The sequence below is a fragment of the Callorhinus ursinus genome, unplaced genomic scaffold (genome assembly GCF_003265705.2).
Source record: "Callorhinus ursinus isolate GAN/ISIS: 27379988/994484 unplaced genomic scaffold, GSC_fseal_2.0 scaffold32, whole genome shotgun sequence".
NCBI lineage: Eukaryota > Metazoa > Chordata > Mammalia > Carnivora > Otariidae > Callorhinus > Callorhinus ursinus.
In genome coordinates this window covers 17308850-17331014 of record NW_027397094.1, presented here as the reverse complement: position 1 = coordinate 17331014, position 22165 = coordinate 17308850, and the positions used below count along the sequence as shown (strand labels likewise).

Below are 22165 nucleotides of genomic sequence, written 5' to 3'. Positions count from 1 at the left end.
GTGAAATAGCATCAGAGGAGGCCTTCTTGTGGATGAATGCACGTTGCCGACAAGAGACTCCCTACCTCAACTCCTTGCGCTAATGACCGAGGACGGGCAGGTGCCCAAAGCACTGGTGCTTGGATGAGGGGACAGCCAAAGGAGGGAAGAGGTGGGGCAGGGTGCACGGCCCCTAGCAGCCCAGAAAGGAGGTTTTGAGTTGCAAACCAAGGCAGAGAGCATAGGTTTCTTTCCCTGGACGCTCACCTGGCCCTGGGGCTGCTTTGTCTTGGGGCAGAGGGTAACTCCTCCGTTATGATCAGAAACCAACCCCCCCCCCCCCCCCCCCCACCCCCCCCCCCCCCCCCCCAACAAAAAAAAAAAAAAAAAAAGGCTTGGGTTTTTTTATTTTTAGTGTAGCTAGGAGACCCTGCAACTGGATCTGTATTGTGCCGTTTTGTGTGTGCTGTGATCGTAAGGCACTCTCCTGTCTCCTGCAGAAGTGGGAACAGATCGAGGGCAACTCCAAGCTGCGGCACGTGGGCAGCAACCTGTGTCTGGACAGCCGCGCGGCCAGGAACGGGGGCCTGAGCGTGGAGGTGTGCGGCCCCGCCCTGTCTCAGCAGTGGAAGTTCACGCTCAACCTGCAGCAGTAAGCGGAGCCCGCCGGGCCGCGGTAGCCCGGCCCCCACGCCGGCTGAGTCTGGAGGTCACGTTATTGATTATGTTTCTTGAACTTTCTGCGAAACTATATACCTCAGTATTCCATCATGGTCTGAAAGTCGGAGAACTTGTGCGAGGCACGGGGCCTGGGCGGACACCGAAGAGGCCCGGAAAGAGAACCGCTCTCCTCGCCCCCCCAGGAGGCGGCCAGGCCCCTCCTCCGAGGCCTCGGCCGCCCACCCCCGGCGACACACACCCCCCCGCCCCCCCCACCCCGGGACGGCCGAGGCACCGCCCCAGCACGGACCAGTGCGGGGCAGGGAGGGCGGAAGGGGGGCCGTTGCTGCGTCACCCCGAGGAGAACTCTTTTGAAATCTCCATTTTTGATCCCATCGAAATCACGTCTGGTTTCCACAACAGCGAACCGAGTCATTTTGCAGGTTTACGTTGTATTCCCCTGTCCCTGCTCCTCCGTTCCCAGCTGTCTTCCCAGCACAGACCCCCTCTTCCACGTGACGTACTTGCTCTATTTGAATATGAACTTTTCTATGGTGGGACACTAAATATAAATATATATAAAGGAAGAATGTACGGTCAGTTCCCTATGGTTTCTGTAGGTTGTCCTCATCTTGTAAATTGCCCAGACAGCAGTTAGTTCACGGCCGGAAGTAAGAGGGACGGGGCCCTTGGGGGGGTGGGGAAGGTGGGCTCTGTCACCCCCCCCCAGCCCCATCAGTGAGCTGGTGCTACGGGGCTGCTGGGGGCCTCCCTGCCACTGGGCCTCAGGAGGCTAGGGGTGCGGGGGAGGGGGGCGGACTGCCAGCCTCAGCCCGGGCACCTCCGTGGGCTTCAGCTTGGGAGTCACTGCTAAGTGTCAGCATCCACCTTCTGTGCCCTTGGTTTCTGGAAACCTGGATGCACTACTTATTTTGACAAACATTACTTGGGGTCTTTTTGAATTAAATTTCTTTTCCCTTAGGGAAAAAACAAAAACCCAGCGGCCTCCCAGCTCCCAGTAGGTGACAGTAGGAAGCTGTCCTAGGCTGGCATTGGGCAAATCGTGGGTGTCCCGTGAGCTGGTCCCTGGGCTCTGGAATCTGGCCTGCCCACACCGTCTCCCTCCCAGGCCCAGGTGCCTGCTTTCCGTCATGAGGCATTGGGTCAAGAGTTGGGAGAGGCGGAAACCATCCAATGCCCGATCAGCTGACGTGGAGGATTCTGGGCACAACACAGGAGGCGTGTGCGTTAGGAAGCAGAGATCAGTATAACCACGAGCCAGTGAGGAACTAAGTCGTGACAGGAAGAGATGCCCAGGAATGTCCCTGCAGAGCCCCCCTTGCCTTTGCAGTGGCCCCGCATGCCGTGACAGGGCAGTCCCCGGCCCCCTACGGAGTGGCCCTCCTGCACATGTGTGGTCTCAGAGAGGCTGGCCACCCCAGGCCTCCCCCGGCTGCTGCGGAGTGGGATGTGCATCAGAAATGCACATCCTCAGGCCCCTTCGGGGAGGGCCCCGGGGGGGGGTCACAGAGTGAGAAGTGGCCCCAGAAGATTCTGCAAAGTGCCACTCTGTTCCCTGCCCGTTTCTTCTAGGCAAGGGGACGCTATTGGTCTTTCTTCCTTCGCTGCACAAGGCCCACGTGTGTTTGCTCTAGGTCACCGGGATGGGGTGTAGAGGCATGGCTCGGGGACTCTCCTGCGGCTTCCCTTCTGCCCTCTGCCCAGCAACCGGATGTACCTTCAGTGGACAGGGAGGCCATAGCTGGATTACCTGTGCACACCTGTGTCTTCAGAGGCTGGTCTTGACTACAGGGAGGCCTCGGGGAGAGGGCCAGCTACCTGTGCAAGGCTGTTGAATGCAGGTGGGGCAGGAGGAACCAGACTCAGCCCGAGCATCTGGGTCCCATCATCAGACCCCGTCCCCTGTGAGCCCCTGCCATTGTTTGCAAAAAATACCCCATGGTTAGCAAACACATTTGGCCTTGATGTAAAACAAATTCGAGTCAGGTTCTTGATGAGTCCTTCCCCTACACACCCCAGCCCCACCCAGAACTCTCACCGAGTTTGTACCATCGGGATGGGCCGACCTGGCCCCTTTTGGGGTCGCTCCCCATCCCTGAGCTGGGGGGCGGGGGGCTGGCAGCCTCGGACCCCGCGTTGTGAGCAGAGGTGGGGCTGGGAGGGCTCCCTGGAGGTGAGCTATGTTTACAAGACAACAGTGTGCCAAAGTGACTTACTGCGGTTGCATTATTTCTTAGTCATCCGGACGACCCCGCCCTCTCACTCCTGTTTTTACAAGTACAGATTCTTTCCCGAGAGCCCTTTGAGCAAAGCGTGGCGAAGCTAGTTGTCCTCTGTGGTGGTCTTTCTTATGTCTTCATCAAAGCTAAAATGATGGTCTCTGTGAGTATGTTTTGCAAATTCAAAATATAGTTTGGTAATTTTTTTTCCAGTTGATTTTTAAAAAGAACTGCTGTACAGAGCTTGTACTTTGTCCATTTTATAGATGGAAACCATCCTTGAAAATTGTTTAACTTAAATAAAGAGAAGATACTTTATAGATAATGCTCTCCGGCGTGGCTGTGGTCGTTCTTGGCGCTTTCCTGGAGCGGGGACTAGCGTTGGAGGGCAGGGGAGACCGTCTGTCCTCCCTGGGGGCCCTGCTCAATGACCATCCCTTATCACACTTTTATTTATTTATTTTTTTATCGCGCTTTTAAAAAACACTCGCTTTTTACTCCTCTGCCCTCGTGCTGTTTATTCTTATTTGTCACACTAACCATTATCGTCTGTGGAGTGTTGATGATGTGCCAGGCCACTGCGCCGGGCCCTGGAATGCGTTCTCCTCGCCCGCTCATGGTACCTGTGAGACGGTGTGACGGGCTGCCTTTCCCAGCTGGCCCGGGAGCCTGCCACTTGAAGCCCTTCACCTCCTCAAGGTCAGGGGCTAACCTGCTCAAGGTCACGCCACTCCTGATTGCTCACCTGGAGTCAGCCCTCGCACTCAACGCCTGCACCCCAAACCAGGGTGGGGGAAGGAGGCAAATATTTTCACAGCTTTTACGGTATTTAAGATCCATATACTTGTTTGCCAGTTATCGGGGGCTTCCCAGTGCCATCTGAGGCTGGCTGAGGTCCTTCCCCCTGGTCCTCAGCCTTTTAAAATGCCTGCCTTTGAAAAACCCCACAGGCGGATCAAGAAAACACTAGGTGGCCTATTCCTTATTTGGCAGTTTGGATGGGGACTGGGTGCCGGGAGGGGGGCACTGAAAACACTGGCCCAGACGAGGTGTTTTCATGTTCCAGATTCCACATTTCTGTGTCCTCCTGCCCCCATGATCTGAGACAACCAAAAACAAGGTTCTCCTGCCATGTGAGAAACAAAGAGAGCTCTTAGCATAATTGTGCAGTGTCCCTCAGAGTGCTTTAGGAATGGGGGGGGCGGGTCTTGTGGGGGGGGGGGTCCTGCTTTGGCATCAGGGAAAAGTTTATTTATTGAAAAACTCTGTGTGGTGCTCACCATCCTGAAGACCCAGCAGGGGAGGAAGTGTTCAGCACCAAGCAAGAGGACAGGTGCTCTGCAGGCTCCGAGTGGGGGCTTTGCAGAGACGCGACTAGTCAGGTGTGGGCTCCCAAATGCTCTGGAAGGAGTTTCGGCTCATACAGGGGGAGTGGTGCCCTGTGAGCTCTGGACTGGAGCGGAGAGGATCAGATTTGCAACATTTTTTAGAGTAAAGTGTGTAACCTGACTCAGCTACTTGATTCTGCAGTACATTCCACACTTTTAAAACATATTCAGCCAGAAAAATAAAATCTCGTCTCATGCTCTGTTCTGTCCATGGACCTGCCTAAAAGAAAAAAAGAAAATTCTCTTCTTAGACCAATTTACTACTATTCCTAACCAGTTTACTAATAATAATGTGTAGGTATTTGATTTTCTGTATTATGCGTGCTGCAAATGATATACATCGTTTCCAAAAAACAGTAGGGCCAGAGGGTCCCAAAGCAGTAACGAGAGATGGCTCAGCAGTCCCCGCCTGAGCCCCTGGGGGCCCAAACCCCGGCCTGGGGTGCCCGCAGTGGGACCGGGCTGCAGAATAGACCATCGTGGGCCTCACCCCACGTTACACCCACGGGGGAGCCAGACTTTGAACCAGACCTTGAACGCAGTTAGGAGAATAAAGACGGCCTCAGAAAAGGCGCAGGCCTCCTCGGTGCTGCGTGGAGAACTGTCTGGGGGAGGGGGTCGCCATCCGAGGGCCGGCGCGTGAGGCCGCGGCGTGGCCAGTGCAGGCTCGCTGACAAACTTACGGCAACGAGCTGTCCTGTTGCTCTCGAACTGCAGCAGACTCTGGTGGAGCACTTGGAGTTGAGCGTGAGAAATCTCGATTGCGGGCGGTCTAAATTAAAAGAGACATTTCCTGTCTTGTATAACAAGGAATCCAAAGGTGAGAGGGTTCCAGGTCAATCCCGGGGCTTGATGTTGTCCGGGAACAAAACCAACGGCTTTCTGCCTGACCACCCCCGCCTCCGCCCCTCCCAGCCAGGCTCCTGCTCCTGGCTTTCTCCCCTCCCCCCTCCCTCCTCCCCCCTCCCTTCCTTCCCTCTCCCCTTCCTTCCCTCCTTCCTCCTTCCCTCCTCCCTCCCTCCTATCTCCCTTGCCCTGCCTTCCTTCCTTTCTCCCTTCTCTTTTCCTCCTTTTCTTCCTGTCCTTAGAGAAGACACATCTTTCCCATGAGCACCCCACCCCTGCTGACCTCTCAGGCCCTGCCGCCCAGAACCAGGCGCTCAGGTGCGTAGCCAGCCGGCAGCTGTCCTCCCCTGGGGCCGGCATCCTCCATCACGACGTGGGTTCTGCTGGCGAGGAGGACGGGGAGGGGCCGGCTACCCATTGGACACCACGGCACCCACCACGTCTGCCATCTCCGAAGGAATTCTGGAAGAAGCTAGACAGGCAGCGGCAGCCCCGTGCTTGCAGGATTCCCGCATCCTCGCTGAGCGGTGGCTTCCGGCTCTCCTGATGTCTGCTGGCGATGTGGGGTTTCCGCTGAGGTTTTCAAATGACTAAAACACATGGCCTGGGATTACAGAGACGACTAATTAGACTGAGACACAATTATCAAAATATTTTTATAATCTGTGAGCTTCTCAATGCATTCAATAACGAGGCCTATCTAATATCTACTGTAATTTCAAAGTCGTGATGAGTGTGAACATTTTGAAAAATCTGCAATAATTAATGTAATATGAAAATATCTCTGATTTTTTTTTTTAAACTGGTGATAGAGTTCCCAGTTTTATATTCAACGGGAGGTTCGTGGAAATAAAGATGTCATTTTTTTCCCCATCAAAGTTTCTGGATCCCCTGAATTCTAAGAACCTCAGTGTGGATGACATCTGTGAGCAACGTCTGTGATCTGGGGCCGTCCCTCAGCTGCAGGGGCTCTGTCTCCTTGCTGCAGCATCAGCTGGAAATGGCCTGGGAGGCAGACCGAGGCAGAGGGGAGTCTGACATTGACCCCAGACCTGGGCTCCCACCCTGATTCCAAAGGTCAAGTGGGAAGAGGTGCCCCTTGAGGACAGACTTGTGTGAGCCAAGCACGCTGAGACTCCTAGTCACTGACTTTGCATTTCTCTTGGGAAATAACGGCTAGTAAATGCCTTGGGCGAGTGGGCCAGGGGGCCCCCGGAGGAGCTGCGGGGGAACCCCCTGGTCCTCAGAACGCCCAAGCACCGGTTGAACCTATGACACGTGGGCTGAAAGGGGCTGGGATTTTCCAACCAACTTCTCTCCGTATTGGAGCCACATGGGAGATACAGGGAGCAGAAGATGGCCCAGTGAGCAAGGAACTAGACTAAGGACCTGGGAGAAGTGCCCCTGCTAAGAGAGATGGAGGGTTTCCCGACGGCCCCGGGCCTGGCCTCATCCAGGAACCTGTCATGTCCAAGCCCGCCTTGCGCGGACTAGCTCGGCGGTGCGGGGTGGTGCGGGGTGCGTGCCGCCCACCTGCCTCATGCAGCCCGGCCCGCGGGCCTGCTGGGGGGAAGGGGGTGGGAAGCGGCGGAGCGTAGCCTCCCTCCAACGCCACTGTTGGCTGCCAGGCGGGACCGAAGTTTAAGGACAGGGAGTCAGGCGTGAGGGGAAGCAAGGAAGGCAAGAGGAAGGAGGTATTGGGGGTGACTTGCCAGACCCTGGAATAAAGGCACCGCCCTCCAAGTCACCCCTCACCTTTACAGCCCACAGAGCAGTTGTCACCCCATTTCACCATGAGGGAAACAGACACCCCCAGAAAGAAGCCAAGCCATTTGTCCAGTTTACTGGCACAGCACCCACGTCCGTCCTTGTCCTGGCCCCGTCGGGGGGTGGGCGCTGGGAGCCGCGGAGGGAGGGGCCGGGGGTCGGAGGGGCGTTAAGGGGGAGCGCGGAGCCCAGGTACAGAGCCGCGGTGGGGTAGGGCAGTGGGTGGCCCCCCGAGGCCTGGCGGAGGGACAGTTCGGGAAGGTGAGTGAAAGGTGAGGCCTCGGGAGTGGAGAGATGGCATTTCCACATGGGTTGCTGCCGCTTGCCGCCTGTGTCGCCTAAGGAATGTCGCTTACCGGGGTCTGTGAAATGGGCACAGTGGGCTCGCCTCACGGGATGGGTCAGGCAGAGCGCCTCCCTCCGGGGCCCAGGCTCCAGCTGCCGTGGGCCGCCGTGGTTTCCCCTGCGGGCTTGTGGGCACGTGTGGGCCCCAGAGGGATGGGGGACCGGAACCGGGCAGCCCAGGCGATGGGCGATGGACACTCTGAGTTCTCAGTGGACGGTTCCCGCCGGGGTGAGAAGGGGAGAGGCGTCAGGTCCGCCATCACACGTCCCGGAAGCCGCACCAGAGGCCTCAGAAGAGGGCCGGCCAGCTAAGCGCCTCTCGGTGTTTTGTTCAACATTTTACTCGCTTATTTGAGAGATTTTATTTCTTCATTTGAAAGAGAGAGAGAGAGAGAGAGTGCCTGCACAGGGGCCAGGGGCAGGGGGAGAGAGAATCTCAAGCAGACTCCCCACTGACCGGGGCTCGATCTCACCACCCTGAGATCACGAGCTGAGCCAAATTCAAGAGTTGGACGCTAAACCAACTGAGCCACCCAGGCGCCCCTCCCCTCTCGATTTTAAGTGTTGCCCTCCGCACAGCCACATGCCAGGAGCGAGGCACGGTGCGAGCGGGGCCCACGTCTCTCCGGCGGGAGACAAGGGGACAACAGCCACTGGAAGGGCTGGCAGGGAGGGGGTGGGCAGGACACAGCCGCAGAGTGACGTCACTACGCATGTGGGTCAGCTCTTAGGAGGTGGTAAGTAAGTGTTTAAGGCTCACTGTGGAGCCGCAGTTATGTGCCCCCAACCCCCAAAAACTTCGTGCTGAGGTCCTAACACCCAATACCGCAGGATGTGACTCTATTGGGAGATAAGATCTTTAAACAGATGAGTAAGTTAAAATGGGCTCACTGGGGTGGGCTCTAATCCAATATGACTAGTGTTCTTATAAGAAAAGGACATTAGGACAGAGACGCAAGTCCGGAAGACTGGACGAAGACGCGGGGAGGAGGCGGCCGTCTACACACCAAGGAGGGAGGCCTCTGAAGGAGCCAACCCTGCCAGCACCCTGATCTCTGACTCTGAGCCTTCAGAATTATGAGGAAACAAACAAACTCCTATTGATAAGCCACCTAGTCTGTGGTACTTTTCTTGGCTGACCTAGCAAAACCATGCAGATTTTGGTACCGGGACATGGTTGCTAAGTAACAAATACCTAAAAAGTATGGGAGTGGCTTCGGAACTAGATAATGTGTAGAAGCTGGAAGAGTTTTGAGGAGAATGTTAGAAAAAGCCTAGATTGCCTTGAAGAAACTGTTGGTGGAAATACAGACATGAAAGACAATTCTTCTGAGGGCTCCTCGGGAAAAGAGGAGAAATGGTGTGTAACATCCCCAACAGGCTGCTGCTGGAATATGGCTAAAGGTGCTCCCGACGAGTTCTCGGACGTGAGGGGCCAGCGATTGGAAACTGGAGGAAGGCCGTCCTCGTCAAAAAGTGGCACTGAACTTGGTTGAAGTGTGTTCTAGTGTTTTGTGGACAGAACTAGTGAGTGATCAGCGTGGTGCATCGCTGGGGAGGTTTCCAAGCAAATGGAGGCACGGCCTCGTTTCTCCTTGCTATTTGTAGTCAAATGGGAGAGGAAAGAGACAAATTGAAAAAGAAATCAGGACTTGAAGAGCTGGGAAATTCTCAGCCTGTCTACACTTTGAAAAATGGGAAAGAGATTATGGGTGTCACTTAAGGATCCGATCAGCCTTCTCCACAGAAGCCAGGAATGGAGATGAGCTTATGCAGGGAGGATCCGCGAAGAGCTTCCCGTCGGACGGCTTGGACCCATCAGCCCCGTCTCATGTGGTGTAGGAATTTTGTAGCAGCAGAAATGCCAGCTTAGACCAAGGGGACCAGAGAGGGGATAAAACGAAGGAAGGCTGGTGGGCTTCTGGGATCCTGCCGGACAGCACAGCAGGACCATCGAGCTGGGAGCACGCCTTCTCCTTTAGGCAAGACAAGAATGACCCTGGGGCGCCTGGGTGGCTCAGTCGTTGGGCAGCTGCCTTCGGCTCGGGTCACGATCCCGGGGTCCTGGGATCGAGCCCCGCACCGGGCTCCCTGCTCCGTGGGAAGCCTGCTTCTCCCTCTCCCACTCCCCCTGCCTGTGTTCCCTCTCTCGCTGTGTCTCTCTCTGTCAAATACATAAATAAAATCTTTTTTTTTTTTTTTAAAGACTTCATTTATTTGACAGAGAGAGAGAGAGCACAAGCGGGGGGATCGGTAAGTGGAGGGAGAGGGAGAAGCAGGCTTCCCGCGGAGCAGGGAGCCCGGTGCGGGGCTCGATCCCAGGACCCCGGGATCATGACCTGAGCTGAAGGCAGACGCTTAACCATCTGAGCCACCCAGGCGCCCCATGAAATCTTAAAAAAAAAAAAAAAAAAGACAAGAATGACCCTGAGGGCAGTCCAGAGGTCACAGGGCTGCCACTGCCACAGTGGCCCCAGGGCACGGGCCCGGAGGGACAGAGCTGGCTCGTCAGGGGCACTATCCTGGCTGGCCCAGAAGGCAGAGCAGAGAGCCAAAGAGGATTATTCTTGAGCCTTACAATGTAATGGAATTTGCCCTGGTAGGTTTCAGACTTGCTTAGGACCGTCACCTCTTTCTTTCTTCCAGCTTCTCCCTTTGGGATTGGGATGTCTAGCCTAGGCCTGGCCCACCATTATATTTTGGAAGCAGACAGCTAAGTGCAAGAGCACCTGGCCTGGGGGGTCCCCGACAGACCAGGTCCAGCTACTCACCGCTGACCAAACCCAAAGGCAGAGACACAAGAAGTCCAAAGGGGGTGACACAAGAAAGGGATTTATTCCAGTGAGGCCAACACCAGCAAGACAGCGCACTAGCGTCTCAAAGACTGTCTTCGAAGCACGGAAAATACTTCTGAGTTTCTGTCAGGAGAACGCGGGACCGAGGTCGGTGGGACCATGCAGCGGGGCGTGGCGGTCAGGCATCGCCGTCTGGCTGGTGGGCTTCTGGCAGCCGGTCCCGCGGCGTCTTGCTGGCTCCCGGCAGCCCCGCCTGCGCCAGAGGTGGTTTCCGTTTCGGGCCCGGGATGCTTGCCCGCCTTAAGAGATAAGCTGGAAAGAATTTACTTAGTACAGACTGAGGTCAAAATGGAGGTGGTTGAAGTCCTCTTTCAGCTGGTTGTCTGGTTCAAGACAACAGCTGGAGATGGTCGAGACTAACCTTACCTCTCGTTCGCATGTACCTGCTTTATGTTTGGATGAGCGTTTGGACCTTACAGTCAATGCTGGAATGGGTCCAGACCTGTGGGGCTGTTGGGATGGGGTGAATGTATTTTGCATATAAGAAGGACGTAATTTGGGGGATCATAAAGCAGAGTGTCATATCCCTCCCCAGAGTGAACTGTGCCCCCCACCCCCACCCCATTCATTTGTTGCAGTGCTAACTCCCAGCACATCAGAATGTGACTGTGTTTGGAGACAGGGTCTTTAAGGTTAAATGAGGTCTTTGGGGAGGGCCCTGATCCAATGGGACTGGCGTCCTTGTAAGAAGAGATCAGGACACACACACACACACACACACACACACAGAGGGACTTTCTGTTGTTTAAGCCCCTCAGTGTGGGGTACTTCGTGATCGCTGCGGCCTTATAAACTCATACAAAGGCCGGTGCCCTCAGGAATCCCCAGATCCCCACGCACAGCTCGGTTCAGCCTCCTGCCAGCTCCAAACCAGATGGGCACAGAGACAGCAGGCCGGAGGCCATCCCTGGGGGTGGCCTTCACAGGATGGGGCCTCCGAGGTCACATCAGAGGGCGAGCTTCCCAGCATTCCGGACCTCCTTCCAGCACTCCTACCCCGTGTGCTCGGGCACCGGTTGGGGGCCGTGAGTAGGCTGCCGCTTTGTACGGTGAGAGCTCCTGCTTATGGAGGGCCTGCAGTCGGCCAGAAACTGTGCTCGCTGCTCCATGAATGATCTCATTCAGCGGTCACTTCCACCTTGTCACCCAGTGCACCAAGTGGGGCTGTGTTAAGCCATGTTCACAGCTTGTGGTCAGCAGAACCGAAACCCAGCTGTCCGTATGACGCTGGCAAGTCTCAAACCTTGCGGCATATTGCAGTTCCTTTGGGAGCTGAGAAACAAAAAAACCCCAAAGCGGTGACCCACACCAACCCTAGAGCAATGGGGCTAAGCCGCAGGGCGTCCGCGGAGCTCTCCAGGGGATGCTAGCGTGCAGCCAGGCTGCGAACCAGACTTCGGGATCACCTGGGGGGCTTATGGGAATGGATATCTGCGCCCACCTCCCGAGTTTCCGATTCTGGAGATCTGGGGTGCGACCCGAGAATTTATGTTTCTAGGGAGCCCCCAAGTCTCTGGTCCAGAGACCGCACTTGAAGGAACGAGGCACTTGGTCAGTTAATTTAAAAGTCTGCTGCTGAGTCCCAGCGCAGCGTTTGAGAAGGCGTAAGATGGTGTTCAGGCTGTGGATTCCCGGGCCAGACCGCTGCCTGGCCAGCTTCCGTGAGCTTGAACTTGGAATTGTATGATCCCAGGTTAAGTGTTCTAACCTGGGCTAAGTTGTGCTCTGTTTTCTCGTCGGTAAAATGGGGATATGATATGAATGGAGTTGTACGAGCAAGATAGTGGGGTTCTCCTACTTTGCTTACACTCTGACCTGCTTCGTCAGAAAACCATTTTCCCCCGTCTGCAGCAAAAAGGGATTTAATATCACGGATCTTCGCTTTGTGGTTTCAATTTGGAATCCTTGGGTTCAGAAGCCTGTGAGTGACAGAACTTACCTTGAAAATCAAAGTAGAGGATCAAAGAATAAGAGGGGCATAAAGCCTTCAAATACGGACGGTGAGAGCTTCATGGGAGCGAAGAATCAGGTCCTGAGCTGAGCGCTAATCCAGAAGATCGAATCCCGTTTGGCCCCTGAGCTCCTGGCTGGGACAGGCCGGCTCCTTTCTCAACGTCAGAAAAAGGTTTGTTATTAAACACACACCCCTCTAACTAGCTCCGTTCTTTTCTTCTTGGATCAGGGATTTGGAGACAAATAAAATGACAGAGACTGGCCTAACTTCCCCCACCTCCCTGGAAGGGGAAGGAAATAGAACCCAGAAATGTGTCCCAGAAAGCATTCTAATACAAATTCTCCCCTTTGATCTCTACTAGGAACTTAACTGGTTTGTTCGTATCAGCTCCTTAAGGAAGTAGACGGGCTTTGGGTCAGTTCTCTAGCAGCAATAAGGATCCGATGTAGACACCAGCTCCGGGTGGCTGCTCTCTACCTTACTCCCCAGGCAAGCTTTGCTGTCCCCACCCCCCAACACACACACACACACACACACACACACACTCTGCAAGCTGTCCCTTTGTTATTATAATAAGTCCCACCCTTTCTGCCGGCGCTCTTGGCTGCAAGGAGCTGGTGGGGAAGGCAAGGAAGTGGTTCCAGCCACATTCAGCGAGCGGGGACACCCACTGTGTCCTCCCACTGCTAGGGACAGCAGGGCTCCTGAGAGGACCCGTGGCTCCCGCCAAGGCGGGGCGTGGGGCAGCATCGCCAGAGTGATAAACACTGTTGTCTGTCCAAAGTCTCTTTCCACAACGACAGTTTTGGGGAAAGAGCTGCTCAGGCTGGCAGCTCCAGGCTCACGCACCTGACCCGAATTCCATCAGCCACACCAATCGCTCTCAATCTCTCTCTCTCTCTCTTTCCCCCCCCCCCGCAATCACCCATTTTTTTCTCCTTTCTCTTTCACGGCTGTCCTTTTCTTTCAGCCAGCTTGGCCGAAGAGGCAGAAAATCCAACTCGTGGAAGACTTCTCCCCATTCAGAAGCCCGTTCAGGCAGAGACGGTCTCTGGCACGTCGGTGAGTCAGGGACACAGCCTGCCTTCTGGTGGCCGGGGTCCAAAGCCAGCGCCGGTGCGGAGAGGTTGCCTGGTGATGGAATTGAGAGATTTCAAAAGGCCCCCTTCTCCAAACTAGCACCACCTGTCACTGTCACACCACCTGCAGGTTATCATTACAATCATTTGTCCCGTGGAGGCAAGTGTCTTCAGAGGAGAGAGGATAGCTTCACAGGCGGCCAGAGGGGGGGCAGGCACCTGCAAGGAAGCCAGGTCCACCGTCCGGGGTGGGCGGGGCGGTGGGGATCCTTACAGACAAGCTCCCCAAGCTTGGCCCAGGGCACTTTCTTTTTTGTTGTTTTCCTTTTTCTTTTCTTTTCTTTTTTTTCTTAGAGAGGGGGAGGGACAAAGTGGGGAGAGGGGCAGTGGGAGAGGGAGAGAATCTTAAGCAGGCTCTACCCAACACGGGGCTCGATCGCAAGACCCTGAGATCATGACCCGAGCCGAAGGCAGATGCTTCACCGACTGAGCCCCCCAGGCGCCCCCCATGGCTCTTTCTGCTGTGTTTCACTGTCAGTGTGGGAATGAAGACCAACCCCTCCACCCCACCGCCCCGCCCTTCCCGCGCCAGCTCATAAATGCTTTTCCCTAAGACATCTTGTATTAAGTCATTTTCCTCCTAGGAAAACACATGGATTCTCACTGCACACAAGGTTAAACCAAACGCCACGCTGCCAACCGGACTAATGGGCTCTGAGCACCTCGCGGACTCTGAGGACACAGGTCGGTTTTGAGACTGGGACAAGAAATAGGGGGCACCCGGATGAGGTTGGGGGTACCGTGAGCGGCATGAAGCACCCTGAAGGAAATCCACAGAGAGGTGAGACGCTAAGCGGAAGGGGCCCGGGGAGGGTCCCGCTAGGGCAGAGCCCTGCTCCGTGCTCCCACAGACTGCAGCCCTGTTAACTTCCTCAGCCTGGGGGACATCCTGGTCACTGCGGCCACTGAAGGAAGGAGACAGATCCGCGATTCCGAGGGGGCTCCCACTACTCCCAGGAGCCTTCACAACCACGAGGTCACTTCCCAGCCTGCAAATCACTTCACGCAAGGAAGTGCCCGCTGGGTGGGCTCCCTGCCCTGTCGGGTCACCAAGTCTGATCTCTTCTGTCACCCTGTGCCCTCCGAAGAGCAGGCTTTCCCATGAGGAAACACCCACAAATTCCTACGTGAACAACATTCCTGCCCACCAATCTTGCTTGGCCCTTCCAGAAAGTCTTCCCATAGATCTGCCTCCCATATTACTGTGGGCACATAGGTAAAGCTGTTTTCAGGAAAGGCGGGTGCCCTCCAGGCCCTGTCCTGCCCCTTGATGTCTGGGGAGATGCCTGAAGAGTGGCTGGAACGGCCGTGTTGGCTGAGGGAATGCGAGCGGGGAGTGACCCAGCTGTGAACAGCAACCCCCCCCGCCCCCCCGCCCCGGGGAACGTGAGTCCAGTTCAAAACGGGCTCTGCCTGTCCCAGCAGGATCCTTCTCACGCCGGCCGTCAGCCAGGGCTGACCCACAGACCAGGAAGAAAGAAGGAAGAAAGGTTAGTTCAGTCAGGGCCAGGTGGCCTGGGTGATGATCATCAGGCAAGCTTGCTGGGAACCTAAGATACAGTTATGCTAAAAAGTATTATACTCTGAATGAACAATGCACTTTGGGACACAGAGTAATATCAAATGACACCTGCTTGGCGTTTGGCGTAGACTCAAGAACGGCCACCCGCGGATATTAGGCCCCAATCCCTGGTATCTGAGCCCTGAGCCCACAGGATGGGGCCTCAAGCCCCAGAGGGTTCTCCCAGACCCTCAGGCCTAACGGAATCTGCCCTGCTGGGTTTCCAAACTGCTTGGGACTGGTGACCCATTTTCCCTCATTGTGCCCCCGTTCAGAATGGCAATCTTAAAACTGTTATTCTGTGCCTGCCCACTATTTGTGTTTTGGGACTAGATAACTTTTCTAGTTTCACAGGCCCAGAGATAGAGAGGCATCTCCCCCCAGGATGGCACGTCTCCGGAGGCTCACAGATACCTAGTTTAGATGCTGTGATTTGGAACTTTTGGTGAGATGGAGATGAGATTTCCCGGCCTGAGTTGAAGCTGTCATGGGTTGAACCTCTCAGGGATGTGGGTGACTATATTTTGCACGTGGGGTAGACGGGACTCTTCGGCAGCCGGAGGACGGACCACGGCCGGCTGAATAACGACCGCCCAGTGATCTTAAGTCCTAATCCCTGGAGCCTATACATGAGGGCAAAGGGTCCTTGCGGTTGTGACTAACGCAAGGATGCTGATGTGGAGAGACGATCCGAGCTGGTCCAAGGGGAGCCTCAACCCAATCACCAGCGTCCTTACGAAGGAGAGGTGGAGGGAAATTGAACACACACGGAATAGAAGTCCGTGAGAAGGCGGAGTGACGTGCCCGCCAGCAGCCCCCAGAAGTCACGGGAGGCAAGGAATGGACTCTCCCCAGAGCCCCTGGAGGGAGCACGGCCCTGCCGACACCCCGGCTTCAGACTGCTGGCCTCCGGGATCGTGAGTGACTACGTTTCTGTTGTGTGAAGCCACCAAGCTGTTGGTCCTTGGTTATAGCAGCCCTGGGCGTGAAGGCAGTGCTTTGCAGAGCATGCTCAGACTCTGTCTGCCGCCCTTGATGATGCAGATGAACTGCTCAGCAGCATCCCGCACCTGGAAAGCGCTCCACTGTGGGGCAACAGGACTAGACCCTTACAGTCCACCCCCTGACATAGGACCATCTTCTTTGCATAGAAGATGAAGCATCCCAGGCTCAAGGCTGTAGCAAATAAACGGGGCCTGGACTGGAATCCAGAAGTCCTGGCCCCACTGGCACAGCTCTTACCGCACGAGAGCTTCCTTCCTCCTGCACGTCCGTGGCCTGCGCTGGGGTGCCCGGGGCCTGCCTCCACTTCCCTCAGGGCAGGCTCGGCCGGAGGGGAACATGCGAGAGGTAGGCAAAGGGCTGGAGGTGCCGGCCCTGCTCACAGCCGCCCTGGCAGGGCCGGCGGGTGTGGGGGGGTCCCCCGGAGGGCCGGTCTGCCTTCCGCGTCCTTCCACACTGCCCCCCGTGTCTCTACGTCCCGGCGAAGGCACCGCCTGACCCCACCGGCCGCACTGAGCGGCCTTGGATTAGGACACAGATAAACTCCGACGGGCCCCACGCAGGTGCTTTCCCGGAGACCGTGCCCCCGGTCACGTGGGTTTGCCATTTGGGAAGTTCTTCTAGAATCTCATTTCGGTCGATGCCCCTGCCCCCCACAAGCACAGGGAGGAACTAGAACTAATTTCCTCGAATCCGACGCACTGAAGGCGGTCTCCACCCGGACCTCGGCGTGTGCATTTGGAGGGGACAAAGAGATGCTCGAGCGTGACCTGTCCCCAAGCTCTTGCCCTTCCCATTAAAACATGCTCCCTCTGCTCCCCTGCCAGGCCAGCCCCACGGGCATCGTGTGCCGGGTACCCGTCAGCACTGAATTTATTGAGGAACCCCTAAATGTCCCCAGCGGCCCTGAAATCCCAGCCACAGCCGCTTTCTGTCGCTGCTGTGGCAAACCGCCTCAAAGCCCGCGGCTTGGACGATGCGAAGGTTGTGTCTTACAGTCCGGAGGTCGGAAGCCGGACGCGGGGCCCGCTGGGCTAAAATCAGGGTGCCCGCAGGACTGTGCCCCTTTCTGGAGGCTCTGGGGGAGGATTCGGCAGCCACGTCTTTCCCAGCTTCTAGAACTTGTACGTACCCCTCGACTTACAGCCCCTTCCATCTTCAGCGGCTGCAACCGGGCATCTCCTACCCTTCTCCCTCCCCGGTGAACACACTTGGGAAAGAAAGTGTCTCACTTACAAGACGCTTGTGATGCCACCAGCTCCCCTGGATTATCCAGAATAATCTAGCTCCTGATCCCCCAGCCCAGCTGACTAGCAACCCGGACTCCATCTGGAACTTAAATTCCCATTTGCCACAGGAAGCAACCCGTTCCCAGGTCCCAGGGATAGCCCTCTTTGAGGGTCATTATGCTTTCTACTTACTGTTCCTTCTGTTAAGACACCGTGTCTTTTTTTTTTAAGATTTTATTTATTCATTTATTTATTTGTTTAGAGCGTGTGAGCAGGGGGGAGGGGCAGAGGGAGAGAGAATCTCAAGCAGACTCCCCGTCTGAGCACAGAGCAGACTGGGGGCTCGATCTCTCAACCCTGAGATCATGACCTGAGCCGAAATCCAGAGTCGGGACGCTTAACCCACTGAGCCACCCAGGCGCCCCGAGACACTGTGTCTCAATAGTCATGACTAAAGGGAGGTGTCCCCTGGGAGGGCTGACACACTCACTGCCCACGCACATTGGCCCACTGGTCACGGGAGGGTGCTGGCAACAGAACCGTGAGAGACTGGGACCCTGGAAGGGTTGCAGAGGGCAGGGGGCCTAACTCGTCACAGATGGTAGACTCTCTGTAAATCTGAAGAACTCTATGGACCTTTTTCCCAGAAACAGAAAAATCGCATGTACATTCACAGAACAACACTTTCTTTTATAGCTGCACCACCCCCCCCATGCCTGCCCTGTCACTAAAAACAAAGGAAAACATTTTCCTGCCATGACCTGTCATCACTAGGTCTTAATCGACCTTCTTGACCCTTGCCAACCACTTCCAGCCCGTTCGTTCGCCTCACTCCTCCCCGGGCCCTGCTCGGCGTCCCTGAAGTCCTAGCTTTCAACCGCCCCGGCCCCCCGGAATGTTCTTTCAGGTTTCCATAGCTCTTTGCACAGAACTGTCCGCTCCGTAAACGGTGGCTCCCTGTGTCTACGCCTCCCTCCTCCCGGCTGCTGGGGAGGTGGGGCCCAGGGTCTCCCTGATCTTCCCAAGCTGACAACCAGGAAATAGTTAAAACCCGCCTCCTTGATTTATGCAAGATTCTTCTGGAAAGACTGGCTGAAAGAATTAAAATGAATGATAGCAATTAACTCTTTCACATTAAACCATTAACGGAAGACAGTTTATCAACCTCGGAGGGGTGGGGGCTTTTCTCTTCCCTCAGAGATGCTTAGAAGACAAAGCACAGACTTTCTAAGGTGTGAGTGCTGGAGGGAAGACCCCTCTGGGCTGGGAGGGCTTTCAGAGTCTCTCAGATCCCGTAGGGCCTGCAGTCTACACCCCCGGGGCCCCTTCCGGCAGGAGCAGAGAAAGGATTTGTTTCTTCCGACACCTTCCTATTTCAGTGCTAATCATCAGATCATGGGGAGACCCTGAGAGGTCCCCACACCTGTGCTGCCGGTTCTTGGCAAGATTAATGTGGACGATGCTGGAAAGCTCACTGTTTGTTTTCCCTTGTACAAACAAACAAAAACATCGAGGCAGGACCCTCCAGCAGCAAAAAGATTACAACTCGCGGAAAGCTCAGATGATGGCATTTTTAGCAATAAAGTATTTTTATAAATTAAGGTCCGCACATTGTGTTTTTAGACAATACTGTTGCACACGTAATGGACTCCAGTCTAGTGTAAACATAACGTGTGTCTGCCCTGGGACACCAAAACACCGATTCAACTCACTTGTGATACTCGCTCTATGGCGGTTGTCCCGGAAGAGAACCCGCCAGATCTCCGAGGTATGCCCGTAGAAGTGCGATCCTGACATATTTGCTTTCTCTGTGTCCAGCTTATTTCACTCAACATAATGTCCTCAGGGTTCCTCCACGTGGTCACCTGGGGCAGAGTTTTCTTCTCTTTAAAGATTGAATAATATCCCATCTTACGTATAGCCCACATTTTCTTTTTTTTCTTTTTTTTTTTCTAAGATTTTATTTATTTGTGAGAGAGAGAATGAGAGAGAGCATGAGAGGGAGGAGGGTCAGAAGGAGAAACAGACTCCCTGCTCAGCAGGGAGCCCGATGTGGGACTCGATCCCAGGACTCCAGGATCATGACCTGAGCCGAAGGCAGTTGCTTAACCAACTGAGCCACCCAGGCACCCCAAGCCCACATTTTCTTTACCTACCCATCTGCTGGTGGACACTTGGGTCGTTCCACATCTTGGCTACCGTGCCTAACGTGGCAAATGAACGTGGGGGCATGAATCCTTGAAGACCCTGATTCAGTTCTCTTGAATAAATACCCAGAAGTAATTGCTGCATCAGTTGGTCATTCTGTTTTTAATGTTGCCGAAGAAGACATACAAATAACCAACAGGTATATGAAAAAATGCCAAGAGCACTCATCATCAGGGAAGTACAACTCAAAACCACAATGGGATGTCAATTCCCACCTGTCAGGATGGCTATTGTCAAAACAAGAAGACACAGCAAGTGTCATGGAGCATGGGAGAAACTGGAACCCTTGCACACCTTGCGTGAGAACGCAAAATGGTGCAGCCGCCGTGGGAAACAGCCCGGAGGCTCCTCTGTTTTCTACTCTGGGGGTCAGTGCAGCTTGAACCATAAGATCTATTAAAACCTTTTGGTTTGACTTGGAGGTGATCCCTCTTCAAAATCACTTGGACACCTCCGGCCTGCTTTGGGCCCTCTGGGTGTGCTCTATCCACATCCATAAAATCTACCATGTTTTGAGCACCCACCCTTGTGCTGAGACACTTGCATACATGAGCAAATCTGAGCAGAAAGTGTCCCTTATTACCAGAAAGAACGGTGGGCACTCCACAAACAGGGGTGGCTGGTAAAACCTGCAGATTTCAGAAGGTACTTTCTTGGGGTTCAAGTGGTGTGCTCAGCAGGGAGGCAGGGAGGAGGTGGTGGGGATCCTAAAGCCTCCCCCTCCCAGCTCCTCGGATCTAGATAGGGAGTGCTCCCTACGAGGCCACCTGCCCCTGTCCGTAATCCCCCTCCCCACTTCCCCGGACCTGTAACCCCTTCTTCCCCCTACACGCACCCCCCTGTAAGCTGGACCCTCTATCCACATTGGGTTCTTTTTTTTTTCCCATTGGTTTCTTTTGCTGCTTGGGGGTGAGGTAGGCAGGAACAGGGAACATGGGAGAGGCCCCCTCTGGGATCTCATCTTTTAGAGGGTCTAACTTTTGCCCCAGGAAGATGGGCCTCTCCCTAGAATGTGTCCTGCACTTTCCACGTGTTCCCTGGTAAAGAATGTTTTCCCTTCTACTTGGCCTTCTGGTACCAGAGGGACCCGTGTGTGCCAGGCCCTGGGACGGGGGGAAAGAGGGAGTGGGCCCCGTCTTCTCACCCAGACACTCTGTAAAGCAAAATCACTGTCTCCATTTTATAAGTGAGAATACTGAAGCCCAAACAGGCTAATAGCTTGCTAAGTAACAAAAACCAGTCAGGAACCCAATCCAGAACCTAACTTTCAGAAGCACCACACACCGCAGGCCATGTGATTCATCTCCCTCCCTCCCTCTCTCTCCCTCTCCCTCTCTCTCTCTCTCTCTCTCTCGCTCTCGCTCTCGCTCTCGCTCTCGCTCTCGCTCTCGCTCTTTTTTTTTGTTGTTGTTGTTGTTGTTAAAACGTATCTAGTCACACAACAGGTCTTCTTGCCACTACACACATCAGACCTGGGATTGCTCTTGAGTCCTCTTCACGAATGAGCCACGGTCGTTTGTGAGACACAAGCAGGGGTGCGGCCGGGCCTCCTGCCCCTCCGCCCCTCCTCCCCGACCCAGCACTGCAGACCGCCAACAGGCAGCGGGGGAATGGAGGGCATCATGGGGTCCCTTGAGGTTTCATTGTGCAGGTGGCTCCCCCAGGCTGGACCTTGGTTGCCTCTGATCCATAAGATACCAGAAAGCAAAGGATGAAATCTCAGAGCTAGAAAAGACCCAGAATGGGACGTCCAGGCCAACTTCTGGCACAGTTTATTTTAGTAAAGATATCTATCTATCAGTCTCTTATCATCTATCTGTCTATGCAATTTTCGCAAGCTGATTAGGGAATTAATGTCTTACGTGCTAGCCTTCCATGAGGGGCCCCAGGCAGCAGCCCCGGGGCACGGGCTTGCCACTCCACAGGCTGAGCCCACAGTGCTGTTAATGAGGACAGCGGTGTCTGGGTGTTCACCTCCCCGATGTCGTCCCAGTGTCCTTGGGAAGGAAGCCAGGCAGGTATTCCTAGCCCCGGACGCCGAGGCCCAGAGAGGCTGCTGACCCGCTAGCGCCGAGAGCCCACCCCTGGAGAGGCTGAGCCCCGAGTCGGATCCACGGAGGGCGGTCTCCGAGCGCTTGGACCGGCAGGAGCCTCCTGCCCAAGCAGCTGCGCCCCTGAGACACCCAGGGACCCACACAGAGGGCAAGGCCGTGTGGGCGGAGCAGGAACCCCGCGGGGTCTCTGAGGATGGGGTCGGCCCGGCTCCCTGCTCTGGGGTGGGGTGGGGGGCTGGGGGGCCCCTCTCGCACCCCTCCCCTGCACCAGGCCTGTCCCAGCCCCTCCAGTGACCTGGGCCCTGGGCCTCCTGGGCTCTGCGTGGCCCCCTGCGCGGGGCCCAGTCCCTCCCGGGAGGACCACCCTAACTGCTCCAGGCTGCCCTCTCCCGCGAAGCGTGCGGTACTGCGCGGGCCCGCGACAGGGACACGGGGGACTGCAGGGAAGCCTCCAGGGTGTCTGAGCCCCGAGCCGAACCCACCAGCTCTGCGTTCCCCTTGGCTTTTCAGGACTACTCCCCACATGGAAGCAGACAGAGCCCCGTTTTCACATCCTCCAAAGTCCCAATCAGAAGCCAGAGCCCACCGGCCTTGTCCAGGCAGGGATCCAGGGGAGCCCCGGAGAGGAGGGGACAGTTCTGGAAGCTGAGTCCCTCCAGAGCCAGGTCCATACAGGACCGCAGCAGCTGGTCCACGGCGGCCCACAGACCCTGTGCTGGGGCCTGGACAGCCCTCTTCAGGGCCATTGTCTGCTCTCCCCCAGGTTCTGGGGAGGCTCCCAGTCCCCCGACTGTTTGGGTTTGGCTCCTGGGGGCATGGCAGGAGATGAGGTGGGGAGGAGAAAGATGGGCTACTCATCCCCCTGGCCCCCTGCAGGGTGGGCTCAAGGCTGCTCCCACCCCACCCCTTCCTCTCCCTCTCTTCTCTGCCTCTCCCCC

At 55.6% G+C, this 22165-nt stretch overlaps 1 protein-coding gene and 1 long non-coding RNA gene across 7 annotated transcripts in view; one reads left to right on the top strand and one right to left on the bottom strand.

Moving 5' to 3' along the window:
* The window catches only part of GALNT2 (polypeptide N-acetylgalactosaminyltransferase 2), a 181272-nt gene extending 178068 nt beyond the window's left edge, over positions 1-3204 (top strand). For 4 of the 6 annotated variants that reach the window (XR_012374330.1, XR_012374331.1, XR_012374332.1 and 1 more), the window contains one exon: positions 480-616. Coding sequence is in view for 2 of the 6 variants with exons in the window: in XM_073879065.1 (XP_073735166.1) it covers positions 480-635 (156 nt within the window). In the remaining 4 variants the exon portion in view is untranslated. Of the gene's footprint in view, positions 1-479 lie in introns of all 6 variants that reach the window. The other 2 variants (XM_073879065.1, XM_025850717.2) reach the window with 1 other exon arrangement.
* Positions 3205-10046: 6842 nt separating this feature from the next.
* LOC141370329 (uncharacterized) lies at positions 10047-16234 on the bottom strand. Its single transcript, XR_012374258.1, has 4 exons — positions 15977-16234; positions 12960-13165; positions 12020-12184; positions 10047-11352 (listed from the first exon to the last, which is right to left on the bottom strand). It is a non-coding gene; the product is annotated as an uncharacterized lncRNA (long non-coding RNA).
* Positions 16235-22165: the final 5931 nt, after the last annotated feature.